Source organism: Larus michahellis, chromosome 15 (genome assembly GCF_964199755.1).
Source record: "Larus michahellis chromosome 15, bLarMic1.1, whole genome shotgun sequence".
NCBI lineage: Eukaryota > Metazoa > Chordata > Aves > Charadriiformes > Laridae > Larus > Larus michahellis.
In genome coordinates, this window is record NC_133910.1 from 7,986,472 (window position 1) to 8,003,198 (window position 16,727).

The window sequence follows — 16,727 nt, forward strand, 5'->3', positions numbered from 1 at the left end:
ACCTCGGGGACAGGCGAAGTCTGTAGGTGCCGCCAGCCCACCTGCCTTCCCACCACCCTCCCCAGGAACCCCTGCCTCCCCCAGCGCACTCCTCTCTCCCCTCTCCCCTCTCCCTTCTCCTCCTTTTAATTCCCCCTTCCCTTTCTCTCCCTTTCTTTCCCTTGCTCCACCCCCCTCCAGACTCCTCTGTGGGGCATTGATTTTTCCATCCGTCAGCGAAACGCTTGAGGAAAATGAAAGAGCATCTTCGTGATCGATCAGGAGAACTCTTCAGCCTGGGGTCAGGAAGGGTTTGAATCAGCTGCTCCCCTGGCATATAATTACCCTCTCTCTCCCAAACCGGGGGCTTTTCACATGCCTGTGGGAGCAGCCGTCCTGCTGCGGAGCTGGGGCATTGCTCGGGAGAACACCTCCGTGCAATGCACGGATGTTGGGAGAAACTGCCCGTGGATACATTGGGTTTCGCTGTTGCCAGAGCTCAGCTTCAGGCTGGGGTCTGTGCGCTTGCGCTCGCTGTGTGCTGAGTGGTGTGTGCTGAGTGGGTGCGAGCGCACGCGCGCTTCTCCCTCGCCGGCATCGATCGCTCCATGTGTAGCTAATTCTGCGTGGTGCTTGGCGAGGGTGGGCAGCTTTGAGGCTGCGAGTTTAAAGAAGCTGAAAGAAAACTAAATCCAATAGATATTGGGTGCCCAACTCCCTTCTCTTTTGAACATCTCATTTGCAGGGAGCATCGTCTGGGGCATCTTGCCCATACGGATCACGTTGGTAGCAGCCCGGAGATGCCTGTGGAAATGCCAGAGTTTGCCATCTGGTACCATGCTGGCCCCTGAAGTCCCACCACTCACTGCCCTCCCCCAGAGAGTCAGCAAATAGCTGAGGGAGCTTCTCATTCCACCGTGGGGTAGCTGCATGCAAATGTTGACTTCTTCATGGCAACCGGTGTGAGTCATGCTGGGAGCCGGAGGGGGACGTTGGCGCCTGTAGCTCTCGCTCTGCTTGCGGACTGTTGCCTGGATCCGATGGGTTGTTTGCACGGAGGTGTAGGCACAGTCCTCCCTGCAGCTCTTGCTGGAGCTCCGTCTCTGCTCGGCGGCATGTGCTTGCTGGTTTGTGTGTGCAAGGTTTCCAGTGCTCGCGTGGGCAGTGGTGGAGTTCCGTGGTCGAAGCGTGTCTGCATGGAGCATTGCCCTCATGGGCATGCACGTGGGCCGCTGAGTTGGGTCTTGTGATGCAGCAGGGAAAATTTATCCTTTGGACTTCTCTGAAGGAGAGAGCCCCTGAGCCCACTTCACCACCAGCATGGAGGGATGCCAGCCCCAGAGCCAACACCGGGCGTCCCCGCACGTCACAGAGCTGATAGGCTTGGTGTCACCCATCTTGACTGACCCTTCTGCTCCCTACTCCCAAATTCCTCTTATTTGCCATAGATATTGGTCAGCCTGTTTCCTGAGCTAAACGTAGGGGTCTCAGATGTAGGGGTCTCAGACCTGGTGGTGCACCGCAGATGGCGGGTTGGAGCTTGTTGGACCATGTGGAGGTCCCAGAGCAGGGCACAGCAGCTTCTCGTGGTAGGTTGTGCATCTCAGCTAACACCTTCCCCTGGGCAGGTGCAGCATGAAAGCGTTCCCTAAAGGGCAACCAGGAACAGTAAGAGAGTGGGGGGGAAATGCAAGCCAAGGCTCTGCTCCTTCACCCGCCCTGGTTTTCCACGTCTTCTGGCCCTGGAGAGCCTGGCTGTGGGTTACACATTCACCCAACTGCCTCCACCAGCATTTGCCCTTCAACCCATGGTCTGCAGAAGACCTGGAGGCTGGTTGTTGCCCCACGTACTGCCACTGTTACATGGGAGCTCACAACCGTTTGATTCCCCTTCTGTTTCCACGCTGTCCTGGGAACGAGTACACATGGAAAGGGATGAGGACTGAAAAGTCGTGGCAGGGTGAGAAACCGGAGCAACATGTTCTTGCTCCCACTGCAGCCAGTTCAGACCAGCCAGACCAGAGCGCTGTGGGAGAAGGACAATGCAAAAGCTCTGGCTTTCTCCCTCCAAACCAGCAGGCATAAGTTCTCTCCGGCACGGATGCCTTGCAGATGTGCTGATAGCAGCTAGCTGAGAGCTGACGCTGCTGCGGAGGAGCTGGCTGTGGAGCCGTAGGTAAGGCTGAACTGGGTTTATCTGCTCCACAGATAATGTCTTCTGCTGAAAGCAGCTGAAACAGCTGCATCCTGGATTTGTTGGAAAGTTTCTTTTACAACATGTAACAAGAGCTTGTCCCGTGCCCCTCGTAGTGCCTTGACATAAAGCCCCATGGTGGGCAGGGTCTTTCTCCTGGTGGGATTTGGCATCAGTTTGACAGTCAAGGGACCTTTGCTTAACCTGTGAGTGTTGCATCCCAATATAAATGTGGATCTAACCCAGTTTCCTTAAATCTGTGTCGCTCTGTTGATAGCAAGGGAAAAAGGCTGATTTATGCAAGTGGGTAATCTGGGATCGTCCCATTATTCCTTGCAAAGAGAGTGCTTTGGTGAGCTGTCACCAGGTAATGTCACTGCTGGATTCAGCGCAGGTAATGGGGACAGGGAGGACTCCTGGTATCTCTCCATTGCTCTGCCACCTTCTTGCTGACAACCCTTGGTCATGTCCCTTGGTCTTCCTGCAGCCTCCTCACTCCCAGGTCTGTAAAATGAAGATAAAATACTACCTGACTTGCTGGGGAGCTTGCAGCCCAATTAAGAAGTGCACGCTAATTAAAGCGAGCTCCTCCGTTCCTGTTGATATCCCATACCCATCGGTGGGGAGCTGGAAAGCTCTGGGAAGCGGGAGTGCAAGGTTGCGACAGAGACAAAACAATACAGTCTCAGACTGCTGAACAGAAAGTGGATCCATGTGTTAATCTGGGAAAAGGAGTGTGAAAATAACTGCAAATCCTTCACGACTTTGTTGTAATTTCTCCCAGATAGGATGCAGGCAGGAAAAATGCCTGCTCCGCACTCCAGCCTCCTCGGCTCCCAGGTCGTTACTGAGCTAAACCTGAGGCTGATGCAGGAGGAAACCCTGAGCTGTCGCTGGGCTTCACACGCAGCTGCTGGAAATGTGGGGGGAAAGGATTAATAATTGCATTGCGTGGGGGCGGCTGGGTTCCCAATGGCTTGAGGGTCAGCCAGGTCTGCGCCCTGGCACGTCTCGGCCAGGGATGCCCCGGTGGGCACGGCCGAGCCCTGTCTCTGACAGCAGTGCGCTCCCATTGAGAAGGGGTCTGTGGGGCACAGAAAGCCGGGCCCCTCCCGGCTGCCCAGCTGCCCTTCTGCTAATGCTCATCTAATTAAACAGCAGCCTGGAGTGGCTGAAACCAGGGCAGCGGGAGAGCTGAGGTTTTCATCCAATAGGTTCCCATCTCCAGCTCAGGAACCAGAAGAAAAACCCTTTTCATATCGTCAGATCAATACGCAGGTGGTGTTCTCCCTCCCTTCCCCTTCCCCAAGCTCTCCTTCCCCCTCCTGGGCCAGGGATGCTTTTCTAAGCCAGAGCAGGGCTGGGCTCTCTACCTGGTAGGTTTTGCACCTCATTCCCCACCCGGGGGCTGCCGTGCGTGTCACACACGTGCTGAATGGCCAAGCGGCACCGGGAACAGCAATCACTGAGACCAAGCTCTCAGCAGGTATCCGAGAGAGCAAGTCTTGGCGTCAAACTGAGACATGGTCCCTCCTTCAGGGAGAGCTTTCAATCAGTAGTGTCTCGGAAGAGACAGTCGCTTTCCCCCTCTTGCTCAAACAATTGGCAAAGCTACGAGACTGTGAACGTGGGCAGGATTTGACCAGCAACTTTTGTACTGCTTGCTTAGGTACAGGCAAGGGTTAACAAGAAGCGACATTCTATTTTGCTGTGCATCTTTGGTTCTCTGGAAGGAGATGCTCTTCCTGGTGCTTCGTCTGTTGTAAATGCATTCTTCTTCCTAAGGTGTCTTCTGAAAATTAGCTCCAGCATGTCGTCAGTGGTGGAGAAATGATTATGGAGAAGCAGCTGTCCGTCCCCTCCTGCCAGCTCCCGGCGAGGCAGCGGGAGGGGTGACGGCTCCTCTGGGTGCTGGCTGCTGGCAGCAGATTTTGTAGTGCCTGATCCAGGCTCTGGTGTAGGCAGGCAGCTTCAGGCTCCAGCCTTTTCCACCTCATCTCAATGCACCGGGGCAAGAAACCACCATGCAGTGCCCAGCTTGGTGCAATCTCCAACTGCAGTGGGTTTTTGGTTTTTTTTCCCAGTGAGAAAGTTGTACAAATCTTTCCCCAAATGTCAGCCTGCTCAGGCAGCCTGGAAGTGGTCGGCTTCAGCTCCTGTATTGTTTTTCCCCGCAGGGGAGGAATTATTGTCCTATTTCTTCATGCAAAAATACAGGAAACAGGCTGAAGGGGAGAGGAGCTGGATGGGTGCCCCAGAGACCTCACCATCTCGGAGGACGGCAGCCCGGTCTTAGGTTACAGCCTCTCTGTTCCTTCCCTGATCCCACTGTCTCTAATATGGAGCTGCGTTTATTGGGTTTATTATCCGTGCTCCCGCACCAGGCTTCAAACACTGCCCATCAGCTTCTGAGCCTGCTGCTGGATCACAAACCATCTTGGGATTCTCCAGCCAAGAGGGAAGTGAGCTCCACACCTGCTAGCAGGGGGGGGCTGTTGCAGCCAGATGCAAGCTCTTCCCCGGCGTTTCCCCCCCTTCCCCTTGCCCTCGCCTCAGGCCAAGCAGGGAAAATCCTTCAGCAGGACCCCAGCTGGGGCTGCTGGCTGCCGGCTTTCCATGGCAACGGTCCATCAGGGGGTCGGAGTCAGCAGCGAAAATTCTGCCCCCTCCTTCCCTCGCCTGGGCTGCCGGTCGCTATTTTGATTGCATTCCTGGGGAGCTGGGCTGCAGATGTGGTCGCCTTATCTCGGGAAGGTCTGAGTCAGTTTTTCCCTGCATGACGGAGCAGGCAGCCGAGGGCTGGAGGGAGGAATAAATAGATCCTGAGGTATGCCAGGGACATCTGTCCCTGGGGACAAGGTGACGGGCCAGGAGCCTTCTACCACCCACGATCCTGGACTCATGGTGCCCACGTGGCATGGCACATATGTAGAAGATGAGGGAGACATCTCTGCTGAGCAACCTTCATACATCCCTGGCACATTGGCCAAGGGAAAAGGGGGTTGGCCCAGGAGCACCTGTGCTGTGGGCTGGATCCTGCTCCCGGGAAGACCTGAGGAATATGTTCATGGGGGAGGAAGCACATTCACCCCACCAGCATGTATCCAGCATGTGTGCGCCTGCCACTCCTTGACACACCAGACGACGGGTCAGTTCAGGAACTGATTCCCTCCAGCTTTACATGGGTGTTACTGAAATCAGGATCCGGGACCAGATACATTTTCTCACTGACTGTCCCCCATGTGCTGAGGTGAGCAGATCTGCGGCCAGGTGCTGCTAGCAGAGCTCAGGGTCCAGCACCCTTCATGGCGCAACCACCTGGCTCCAGCGGGAAGGCTGGAGGTGGGGCAGTCGCTCTGGGTTCACTCGTTGCTTTACTGAAAGGGGAGCTGCTTTCTTCCCTTCCTCGCGGAGATGATGTCCTCTGATTGCTTTTCTGCTCAAGAAGCTCACTCCTGGATGCTTTGCCGTGGAGATGTGATGTCTCCGTGCCGAGCAAAGCTGTCAGGGAACGGTGAAGCCCTGGTCATGGGTCCAGGTTTCATGCTGTAAGCTGAGCTCCTTCCGTAAACCAGGACTCAGCCTGCTCGGAGCCGACGGAAGGTCTTGTGTAAGGTGCTGTAATCAGTCCAAAGCATTAACTCCCGCATAGGTCATGCGCTGAGTAATCATCAGTCCAACTTAAGAAAAAAAATTACCACATTAATTGTTAAACACGTTGCAAGTTTTCCTTCTGTTGGTGAGATCCTCAGCTCAGGTTTTCCAGCTTTTCCCCAAAGTCTGTCAGCTCAGGGAGCAATTCTGCTTTGTTGTCCTTTTTATTTTGCTTTCTCCAAATGAGATCAGGGTTTGTCACGCAGCTCCCTGGCTCCAGGAGATTAAAGGCTTTTGGGGAAGGGTGGAGGGCAGGGAAGACCCTTTAGTGATGGAGGGTGCAAAAGGCAGGGCCTGGAGGAAGACAGGGGACGCGGGCTGGATGGTGGTGGTGGTGGACACCACATCCTCCATGCATCCCTCATACAGCGGGACCTCAGGCAGCAGCACTGGGTTCAGCCCATGCCGGGCTGGCCGGACACCATGGGACGTCCCAATGCCACTGGGGCTGGGGACCAAGCTGGCTTCCAGTCGCTCCTTTTGGAGCTGCAGCCAGGAGCCAGGGCTCGGGAGAGGGTTTCTATAGCAACAGCTGCCACTCACTCCCCATCTTGGATGTAAATTAGTTAGGATTTTATTAGTGTGCAGAATTTCAAGAGGCTGGAGCTCGGGAAGAGGCCTGATGAACTCAGGACAGGAGTGTACGAGGGGAGCCTGCCCCAGCAGCATCAGGCAGCGCCAGTTTAGGAGCATCTTTAGAAGTTTGGACCAAGGCTGGTTTTTGGGTTTTCTGAATTGTCCAAATGCCTGGATTTTCACCCCAGTGACAGCATGGGCCTCTGAAGTGGCTCTGGGTTTTCCAAGTCTTGGGCAGGAGGCTGGAGACGGGGTGCAGAGGCTGAGAGCATTGCACTGACCTCGGGAGAAGTGGATGGGGTGGGCTAACTTGCCCCAAGGCCTGTGAAAGGGAGTGCTGTGAGGTGACCTCCTTGTGCTGGTTGGTGGATGGGACCCTGACGGTGGCAACGCTGTGAGGCATGAAAGCCCAAAGCCCCTCTCTTTCTTGGACGCTCTGGCAGGAAGACCAACAAGGAGACATTGATGGTGATGAGTCTGATAATACTTATTAGAAACGCATCTATCTGCTGCTCTTTACTTTTGCTAGAGCAGCACTTTCGGGCTGCAGGCAGCCGGACCAATGCATAAGATGCTCCTTGTCTCACAGATCTTACAATCCAAGTTGAAGCATCAGGTAAGGAAAGAGGGGTCCAACATGGGGCCACCTGGGGCATCAGCCTGCCAGAACTGGAGAGCTGCTTTCAGGCCCTGGGCTGAGCAGCTCTGAGTCTCCAGGTGGGAGTTTCCATACCCCTTTAGCCTCCTCTTGCAAAGTGGTTCCTCAAGAGAGCTATCGGGGTGAGACCATCCTGAGTGACCACAGCTGGTGCAGCACTGCCTCTAGAGGGTTTTCAATTAAAAACTTGACGATGAAGCTACCCAGTGGTTCAGCAGAAGTGTTGGTGGCTACCGGTGATCGTCTGAGCCAAAGAGGTAAGGAATTGGGGTTTTTTGAGAGCTATGGGTAGGGCTGTAGCAGGGGGTCTCGCTTGGTCAAAGGGTCTGCTGGGCGTCTGATCTCCCTGGATCTCTTCGTTAGTGGGATTATGGCTGGTTGTAGATGGATCAGCTCCTGTTTAGGCTTCTCCACGGACAACCAGGTTTTTGCTGGAGCAGACTCTGGAAAAGTGATGAGTTGTGAGTGCTGCTCTGTTGGGAACTATCAATGCTCAAATGTAAGCAAATAAGGAGAGTGATTGTAATGCCGGTTGCTGCCCACAGATCAAAAGTCTGGTGTAAGACTTGTGTGAAAAATCTTGATTTATATGTGCTTTCCAGTTTCTGTGTGGCTAGGAGCCATGTTTTCAGAACTCGTATTTTCAACTCTTTGCCTCTAACCATGAGGGCTGTGAATTTTCCTTTTTAATGAAAGAAGAGGTTTGGGTTTTTTTCTTCCATAACTCTGTGGCTCCGGGATCAGGGGCTTTGTGGAAGCCAAAAGGTTTTGCGACACCTTGTGATGGTGCTATGATATTTGCCAACACTGGTTTATAGTTGGATGGTGATGCGTAAAGCTAGTGTAGATACAATATGAACGTGCTTGCGTGCAGCAAAAAAGAGGGCTGGAAGAGCCCTTGAAATACTAGAAGTGTGGGGCTGGGCTGGCTGTTTGGCAAGTGTCTACTTGATTTGGAAAAGGGGAAAAAAAAAAAAAAAAGCCAGAGTTTGGTGTTTGGGGAGTTTGTCATGCTGCAAAACAAATAACAGATGAGTGACTGCTGCTCCGCTTGGATGGGTTGTGCTGGGATGAGAAAGGGGGTTTTCCTGCCCCATCCTGCGCAAGGGAGCCTGGTTGCAGACCCACCCAGCTGCAGCCAGCGCCTGGGGGGACCTTCTTGTCCTAATCCATAAACACTGATGCTGTAATTACTATGAAAACATGCTCTTCTCTTCCTGCATGGTGTTCATCCTTCTTGGCTTAGGTAGCACTTTTTTTTGTTGATTTGCCCTCTCCTTCACCCTCCCCCTCCTTTTAATTCCTCAACACGCTGTGGAAACATCAATTAATTAATCTAAGTAATAGTGATTATTCAAAAACTGATCTGCCATCGTGGCTTGCCCTGGTAGGGTGAAAATAACCAGTTGAGGTGCTGAGAAATTTGGGTTATTGGTGGAGCTGGGGCTGCTGTTCCTTCCCCGGCCACGTGTCCCAGCGTAGGACATTGTGGATGCTGTTGGGTTTCGCAGGACTCTCCGCCCTGCCCAAAGGCTGTGTTGGCACAGCCGCTGCCTGCTGGAAACCTCAGCCTCGAAGGCAAGCGTTTGCTTTCAAGATAAATTGGCCATTTGTAGGGGACCGTGTTCTAAGCATGATGAAAATGCCAAATGTGCTGATAATGCAACTTGAAACAGATCCGTGGGGACTTTGCGCTGGTGTCTTGAATATTATTGTGAGTAGAAAAGGAATTGGGTGATGCATGGGGTAACTGGGCTGTGAACTCTGCCGGTGGGTCAGTGCTGATGTGGGAGGCGTGATGCAGGGCTGATATGGGGGTGCTGACTGGGGAGGGTGAGCCTCTCTCCTCATCTTGATGAACAGGCAAGGTCTTGATCCCTGTGAGGTGCAGGAAGGCAGCGCAGGCTGCATTAGCCAGGACGCCGGGGCTCTGGAAACTATTTTTGGTGTCCCCAGGTTGAGTTTGGGCTCCAGGTCTTGGGTCAAAGTGACCCCGAGATGGTTGTGTCTGTCCTGCTTGTGGGACCGAGCAGGAGCATGCACAGCATAGGAGAGATGCAGTCTAGCCGTGAGCTGAGGGAGACCATCTGAGTCTTCACCATCGTGATGGCTTCCAAAATGAGACCGAGACCTCCCTGGGCTGCAGAGCTGGGGGCTTTGGGCAGGCGGCTGCTGTGCTCAATGTCTGATGGGGATGACACAAACCTGCTGCGGGAGGCGTGACGACTGCTCGATGCCTGGTGTTAATCAGCGTTTCAGAGGACGGCTGTCCCCAGGAGCAGTGGGCTTTGTCTGGATTTGCAGGAGGGGATGTAACAGCTTAGGGACACCCTGGTGCCCTCCCCGGGTTTGGGAGAAGGGGGCCCTGAGCGAGCCCCGGTTCAGAGAACTGACCTTTGCTGAAAGCAGCTAATCACGTGCTAACCCTTGAGCGTGTCCTTCAGCTCCATTGAAGAAAACAGACTTTAAGTGCATGCTTGAATTTAAGTGCATGGTTAAGTATGTTCCTGTTCCCGGGCCTCAGATAGGGTAACAATTGCTGCAGAGAAGATGGCCAGATAAATCGGGAGATAGCATGGCAATGCGGCCACAAACTCGTTCCCATCTCGCACGAGGCTGACTTCGGGGATTAGCACTGGGCTGCTTGTTTTGCAGCCCCGGGGATGGGGCTCTGGGTCTGTCCTGCTTCTTCGCCATCTCGCAAGGCTTCGCCGCATCCTCCTCTTCCTCCTCCTCGTTGTGGGCTCCATCCTCCCCTTTCTCTGCACGTCGGCCCCTCTCCCTAAGGCTGCTCCATCCCTCTGCTGCCATCCTGCTCTGCCTGCGGAGCAGAAAGCGCGTGGCCCAGATATTTTACTTCACATCAGCACAAACCCAACATAGCCCTTTCTGCGATACAGCTCAGCCGGGCACGGCATGGGCAGAGCCAGCCCCATGGCTGGGTGGTGGGGGAGACCCCTGGGGTGTCCCTGCCCCTCTCCAGGGTCGCAATTCCCCCTCCGCGGCCGTGCATCTGGCTGCTTTGGGCTGGCCGGGGAGCTGGAGCCCGCGATCAGCTCGAAAGGCAGCAACAGCAGCCTCTGCTTTTCCACACGTCGGTATTTTTAGCTCTGCTGTGCATTAGCGTGCAGGAGCTCAAACTGCGAAGCCTGGCTGAGGTTTTATCTGTTGTGACAGCCCTTAGGGCTGTAGTCAGACACTCTCTCGCTTGCTCGCTCCCTCTCTCCTTTTTTCTTTCCTTTTTTTTTTTTTTTTTTAAAGTTTGCAGCTCGGATCTGCTCTCTCCCCGTGGAGACACTGTGCGGCTGTCAAGACAAGGGTGGGAGATAGGACCAAGGGTGGGAAACAGGGTCCAAACTGTGGTCTGAGCCCCTTTACGAGGGAGCTTTATTCAGCTCCTTTCTGTATTTTTCCATTCCTCCTTGCTGCTGCTGTCAGGGCTGGAGTGGTGGGAGCTGATGCTGCAGGATTAGGCGCTGGCTCGCCCCTGCTGCCCTGCCCCAAAGGGTCTCCAAAAAGCTGCGCTGGGTGACAGCTACACAACTACTGGGGACAGAGAGCAAAGGCCAGCCTGGTCCGGCGTGCCGGGGCTTGGCAGATCTAGGGCTCTCGCTGCTGCTGCTTTTTCTGAGTTCCTTGTATCTGCAGCACTTTTTTGGAGCACAAATGTTGCCCTTCTTGGGGCAGCTTTGGGCTCCAGGTGTCCCAGAGCATTGGGGAGAAATCAAAGTCCCTTGCAAGCCTTGAGGGGCTTCAACGTAGAATGCTTTTACTGTGCCTAAATGACTTGTCTGGCCTCCCTTGAGAGAACAGGACTCATGAATCTACCCTGGCTCTGTACAAACTCCCAACGCTTTGATTTGGTTTCTAAGGAGGGTTTTCTTTATGACTTCTCTTCCTGGACCCCACTCCCACAAGCCATTTTGGAGAAGAGGGACTTCCCCCCAGCTCTTGGAGAGCTGTACAAATGTGAAGTATCTCCTTCCCACCCTGGTGGCTCTGACAAATTGGTTGGAAATGGGGTGGCAGAAAGGCAGACCTTCTGAAGGGTGAGGAACCAAGTTGTTGATCAGGGTTTGACTTTTCAGCCTGCTCAGCAACCTGCCTGCCACACCAGGCTCTGCTCAGGTAAGTCCGGGCTCAAATGGGAGCAGAAGTTGCCTGAAAATATGGTGCCCCTGGAATATATATCCAAGGTCATGGGGGAAGTCAGGGACAGAAGCAGGAATGGGGTCTGGCTTCCTGTGCCACACATCCAGCCTTCTTCTCTGACCCTTAGCACACGCCTGCTTCATGTCATTCCAGCTGGAGCTTCCTGAGATCTGGCACCCAGGTCTTGGGATATCCATGCCAACCCTGATGTCTCCTGAATGGGAGCACAGACCCCATGCAGGGAGAGCTGGATCCTCCTGCTTTTCCTTCATGGGAAGGACTTCTTTTGGGTGCTCAACCAGAGATTGTTGAGGAAAATCTGCGTTTAGGTAGAAAATAATGATTTGGCATTTTTGAGGCATTTAATGCCTGAGGAGACCACAGCAGCACTGCAGCGGTCCCAAGGTGGACCATGGCTGTGTGTCCCTAGGAGGACATCGGTGTGCGTGGATGCTGGGGGGGCTGGAGGGAAGCAGAGAGGGGAGAGATGGTTGTGTTGGGTCATGGGCTCCTTTACGTCAGTCTGCCCACACCATATTTCTTTCTGGAGTCGCGTTGTTTACAAGCACAGCAGGTTCGGTGTGCAGCAGCTCCCAAACTGGTGCTGGTGGAGACTAAAAGGCTGCTGCTATGGGTTGAAGGGTACCGGGGGCTGCCGGGAGCCAGCCTTGTCATCCAGTTATGTGGGTGTAAACCCAATGGAGAGCCTGGGATATCTCCCTGGGTCCTTCTGCTTCATTTGCATTGATGAGGCGTGGAGGGACATCCCAAAGTTTGTCTGGCAAGCCCACATCTCGGGCAGCTTTTCTAATTAACCGTCCCCCCACTGTGCTTGCTCTTGTTCTTCCCTCCCAGTTCCTCCTTTCCTTTGCTGGCAGCAGCCAATGCCGTGAACCACGGAGACTAACTACACAGTGCTCCCGGCTCAACCTGCAGCGGGGATCACTGGAAATATCTGGTGACTTTGCCCTTTTGCGGAGAGCACCCAGGAATGAGGATTTTGCAGCTCAGCTTGTGGCACAGGGCAGGGTGTGTGGGGCTTCGCTCTGGCGGCATTTTCTTTGTGCAGGTTGTTTGTGCGAGTCCTTGGTAGCAGCCAGAGCGTGGCAGGTAGCTCTGCACAGAGCTTTGCCATCCCCCAAACAGCCCCTGAGCAGCTCCGTGGAGTTGGGCTGCCATCCTCCTCCTCCTCTTCTCCCCCGGCCTCCTGGGGAAACCCCACTCATGGCTCCAGGGGATGGATGCAGATACTCGGCATCAGCAAAGAAACCCCATACAGTCTAAGAGCCCAGGCTTGGAGCTGCTTAATCCTCTCTGTGCTCTTCCCCTTGTTGAGGGAAGCCGCTAACGGCATCTGGAGCTGGCTCCTGATGTGCACAGGGGCTACCCACACCAGAAGCCATCCTTCTTCCAGGGGCTTTGACACCTGCGTAGCTAGATGAGGTCTAGGAGAAATTAATTATTGCTTTTTTTACTTCCAGATGTTAATCTGGGAGATTAAGGACTTTGGGGGGGGGGGGAGGATAGAGGAAGGTGGTACTTTAGGGGCTTTTAAACTTCAAAAATACCCTGTGGCATCCATGTTAATACATCTCTCTCTGTTAATAGAAGCCCTTACAGAGTTCCAAACACCCTCAACATTGGCCTTTAAATTACTGTCTGATGTCCCCATGGAAGGCAACAGAGGGGTAAGGGATGCCACGAGGGATGCTCACTGCCACGCAGCGCTTCCCTCCTCGAGCCAGCCGAGCTGTTCCCATGCCATCAGAGCAGTCACTTGAGCATCCCGGCTCTCCCTGCCCTGCATCCCGGCAGGGGCTGGATACAGGCAGGTCTGCGTGGGGACAAACCCCAGTGACTCCGTGTGTGCTTGGTGCTATAAAGCAGACTCTCTCCCCTGCCTTCTTATATCCTTGAGCTTCCCAGGCTGCAAGCCATTCCTCTGCTCGCACCCAAACCACCCGCTTTTCGCTCATCCCACTCCTTTGCCTCCTTGCTCCAGAGCTGTCTCGGGCTCTCGGCACGGCTGATGCCTCGGCGCTGCCAGGAGTTTGATCTCCAACTGCTTCCCGGCCCCCTCGTGCAAGTGGGCACTGGGAGGGGGGCCGAGAAAGCAGGGAAGAGATGAACAGCAGGAGAGAAAGTCTTCAGGGAAGAGATGGGGGAAGGATGCGGGAAGCAAGGAGGGGGGAGAAAAAGTGAGAAACAGGGAGGAGGAGGAGGGAGAAAGGATGCTGCCTTGTCTGTTCTCGGATTTATATCGGTTGAGTTGCACTGGATTAGCTAAAAGTGGTGCAGAGCTGCCTTCCCCTCCCCTTTCCTCCAGGCGGGTGCTCGTATTTGGGGTTGAAAGCCTTAATTCACTTCAGCTCCAACCTGCTCCTAATTGACTTAAGCCACATTGAAAGAAACTCGGCTTCCCCAGCAAGCGGCTGCAAAATTGCACCTTAAGTTAAGTCAGCGTTATGCTGTGTATAAAGAAACGCGAAGCCTGGATGCAGGGATAACTGTGTGCCGGGGGTTGTGCCGAGCCGTCTGGAGCCCCGCTGGTCTGCTCCTCTCCGGCAGGGCTTTGGTCTGACCCCAAAAAAGTTGGGATTTGGGGGTGGTGGGGGGCTTTGAGTCAGTGGGATTTGGCTGTTGGAAGAACTGCTGTTTCTTCTCATTCCTCTCTCCTCCATCCCTCTTCTCCCACTGCAGATGTCTGCTATAAAAAAAGAGAAGAAAAAAAAAAAAACACACAACCCTCCCCAAATGTCGTGGTAATGCTTACTGGAGGGCTGTTTCTGCTGCACATCTGATATGTATGACAGGGTCAGATTAACCCAGCCTCTGATTTCCAACCGCAGCTATTCTGAAGGCACCAAACCCAATGCAAAACACCCCAGAGGGACTCCTCTGTCCTGGCGAGGAGCTGGGCAGGAGGGATGAGCTCATGGTGCTCTGGGGAAGCGCCAGCCCGGTGCTCAGCAGGGCCAAATGCTCGGCAAGGAAGATGGGATTATATTTTGGAGATGAATCTGGTCTCCTCAAAGTCAGGCTTTCAAGGGGCCAGAGACTTTCCTTTGTATTTAAGGTTGGGGCTTTCAAAGGGCGAAAGGAGAGCTGTGATGTTAAGTGGGAGAGGGTACCTAATGCCAGGGGATGCTCTCAAACCCCTTCCTCCTTGTGGAGGGCTCTTTTGTCACACCTGGACATGCTGTCTGAACTGAGAGTAGGAAAGGCTTTTCTTTTCCACCCCCTTCCTCCCATTCCCTCCTCTTCCAGCTCCTCTGCGTCCTCCATTTTGGCCTTGCTACATCTCTCTCCCTCTGTTTAATTCTAAACCCATGGGGTTACCCGTGGTTCTGGCTCAGCTAGTTTTTTAATGGGACTTTTAGCCCTGAAAAATGGGGCTGGAGGGGGCCTCTGGAGGCTGACATACCCTGATGGCAGGAGGAGTTACACCCAGATGGTGTTTATCTAACTTGTCCCCAGCAGAGAAAGACCATCACTCTGCACAGGGCTTCTCCAGCGAGGTCTGCGTCCCAGGGCAGCACCCTTCCTGTGGGGCGGCTGCCCAAAAACTCAGTGCCTGCCCTTTGCAAGGGGGAGGTGTTTGGAGGCATCAGGGCTGACGATGCTGAAGGGGAGAGAGTTTCCCAGGGCAGGGGCGGCAAAGTGAGAGGTGTGTGGGGACCCCTTGGGCACAGGGCTCTGCTCCCGAAGCTAGTGTTCTGCCTTACCGGGCAGGGTACCATCACCCCTCCATGGGGCTGGTGGGAGCTGCCCAAGGGTGTCCTGCCGGTGATGTCCCCTTGATGTCCCCTGGCCGTGCTGCACAAGGGGAACCTTACAAACACCCTTGTAAGTCCCTGGTCAGCACTGCCAGCCGCCAGCCGGGAGCCTCCCTGGGATAGGGCCCGAGTGGGAAAGGAGGGTGAGAAGAAGGGGCGGAAAAAAAAACCCCAAAACTCCCCATGGAGCGGGAAGCAGAGTCGGGAAGCAAAGCCGCTCAGCTGATGGGGTTGCCATGGTGACGTGGCAGCGAGGAAGAGGAAAAGGCAGAAAATAGCCCGATGCTGGGCTGAGACCTGCGTGAGCCCTGGCCCAACAGCCTCCTGCACCCGGCCCTATTTCTGTCCTCCTTTCTTTCTGTTTTTGCTTTCCTCCTCTCTTACTATTTGATTTTTCTTGAGCCAGATTTGCCTCTCTCCCAGGAGCCGTCGAGGTGGCAGGGGCAGCTGGGGGTTATTTCTCTGCAGTGTTGGCATGGGGGGCTGAAGGGAACATATGAAGGATGCTTTTCCATAGGGCTGGATGCGGCCAGGTCCCTTCCCTTTGCTGCTGAATGTTTGGAGGCAGCTACATCACCCACAGAGGACCAAAATGGGTCCAGGGTTAGGGTCACATCGATGGTGGAGGACCTGGGGTGGTACCTGGAGATAGCAGCGACTGACACAGGTTTGGTGGAAATACTCTCCTACCCAGGCAAGCCAGGTTTTGTTTCCCAGACCATGTGTGGGTTGGGTTGGGTTGTCTGTTGTCTCCTGAAAGGTGATGCCCAGTTTTAAGGAAGGAAAGAGGGGTTTTTTTTTATGTGCTGGATTGTTTTTCTTTTTGGGAAAGTCATGCTTCGTAACCACAGCGAGTCATTTCCCCTCCATGAGTCAGACTGGGGCCTCTTACAGTGCACATATTGGGACTAACCGTTGAGGCCGTGCTCGCTGCAAAGGAACAGAAACCCGGGCTGGCCTATGAGAAGAGAGAGTGTGTCCTAGTGCCAGGTCCTGGTGGGGTCTGCCCTACAAAATGGTGCTACCCACCCATGCGCTTTGCTTTATCAATGGCAAATACTTACTTTAAAGGTCCAGGTCACAGAGTCTAACGTCCATGAGAAGATCTCAGCTTTCAGTAAAAAAGTAAAGGTAGTCTTTCCAACTCCTGGGGCCACAGCAAAAAGGGATAAAGGAAAATGTGACCTCCTAAAGCATAAAAAAACTAGAAGATACACCATAACCACCCCCAACTGAGTGCTCTTTAGACACAAACTCCTTTAAACCCTCCTCATAGTTTTGTTTAGGGCTTGGCAATGATAGGTGAATGCCTGAAGCTGGTGGTGCTGTGCTTCCTCCTCCTCCTCCTCTGTTCACCTCTCCCTTTTCTCACCTCTGCAGTGGTTGCCAGCGCTGTGCCTGGGCATGAGCACCCGTGCACGGAGCTGGGAGTGCAGATGTGTTCCGTGCACATCAGCGTGTTTTTGTTGGTATCCACGAGCACCTGCACAGCGTCTGAGTGTGTGTTTCCCTTTCTCCTTCCCCTCATCGGGGTTTTACTCCAGCAGAAACCCTCCCAGAGCTCCCACTTTCTACCTGCATGAGAAGAAGCTATCGCAGCATCTCCCGCTTCTTCCTGCTGTTGTGCCTGTATGACATCAGTCTGTGGTCTCTAATAACTTGTGCTGATGCTTGGTATCCAGATGGCCCAGCTAATAGGGCTCGGAGCAGTAAATCTCCATTACTGGGGCCAGTCCCG

At 54.1% G+C, this 16,727-nt stretch overlaps 1 protein-coding gene across 9 annotated transcripts in view; it reads left to right on the forward strand.

Annotated features, from left to right (window-relative positions):
• Nucleotides 1–16,727, forward strand: part of LOC141751445 (uncharacterized) — a 111,758-nt gene that overhangs the window by 61,106 nt on the left and 33,925 nt on the right. Inside the window, exon 1 of one of the 9 annotated variants that reach the window (XM_074608204.1) lies at nucleotides 7,224–7,318. The exons of the other annotated variants lie outside the window; for them this stretch is intronic. Coding sequence (XP_074464305.1) covers nucleotides 7,255–7,318 — 64 coding nt within the window. The 5' untranslated portion in view covers nucleotides 7,224–7,254. Of the gene's footprint in view, nucleotides 1–7,223; nucleotides 7,319–16,727 lie in introns of those variants that run through there. 9 annotated transcript variants of the gene reach the window in all.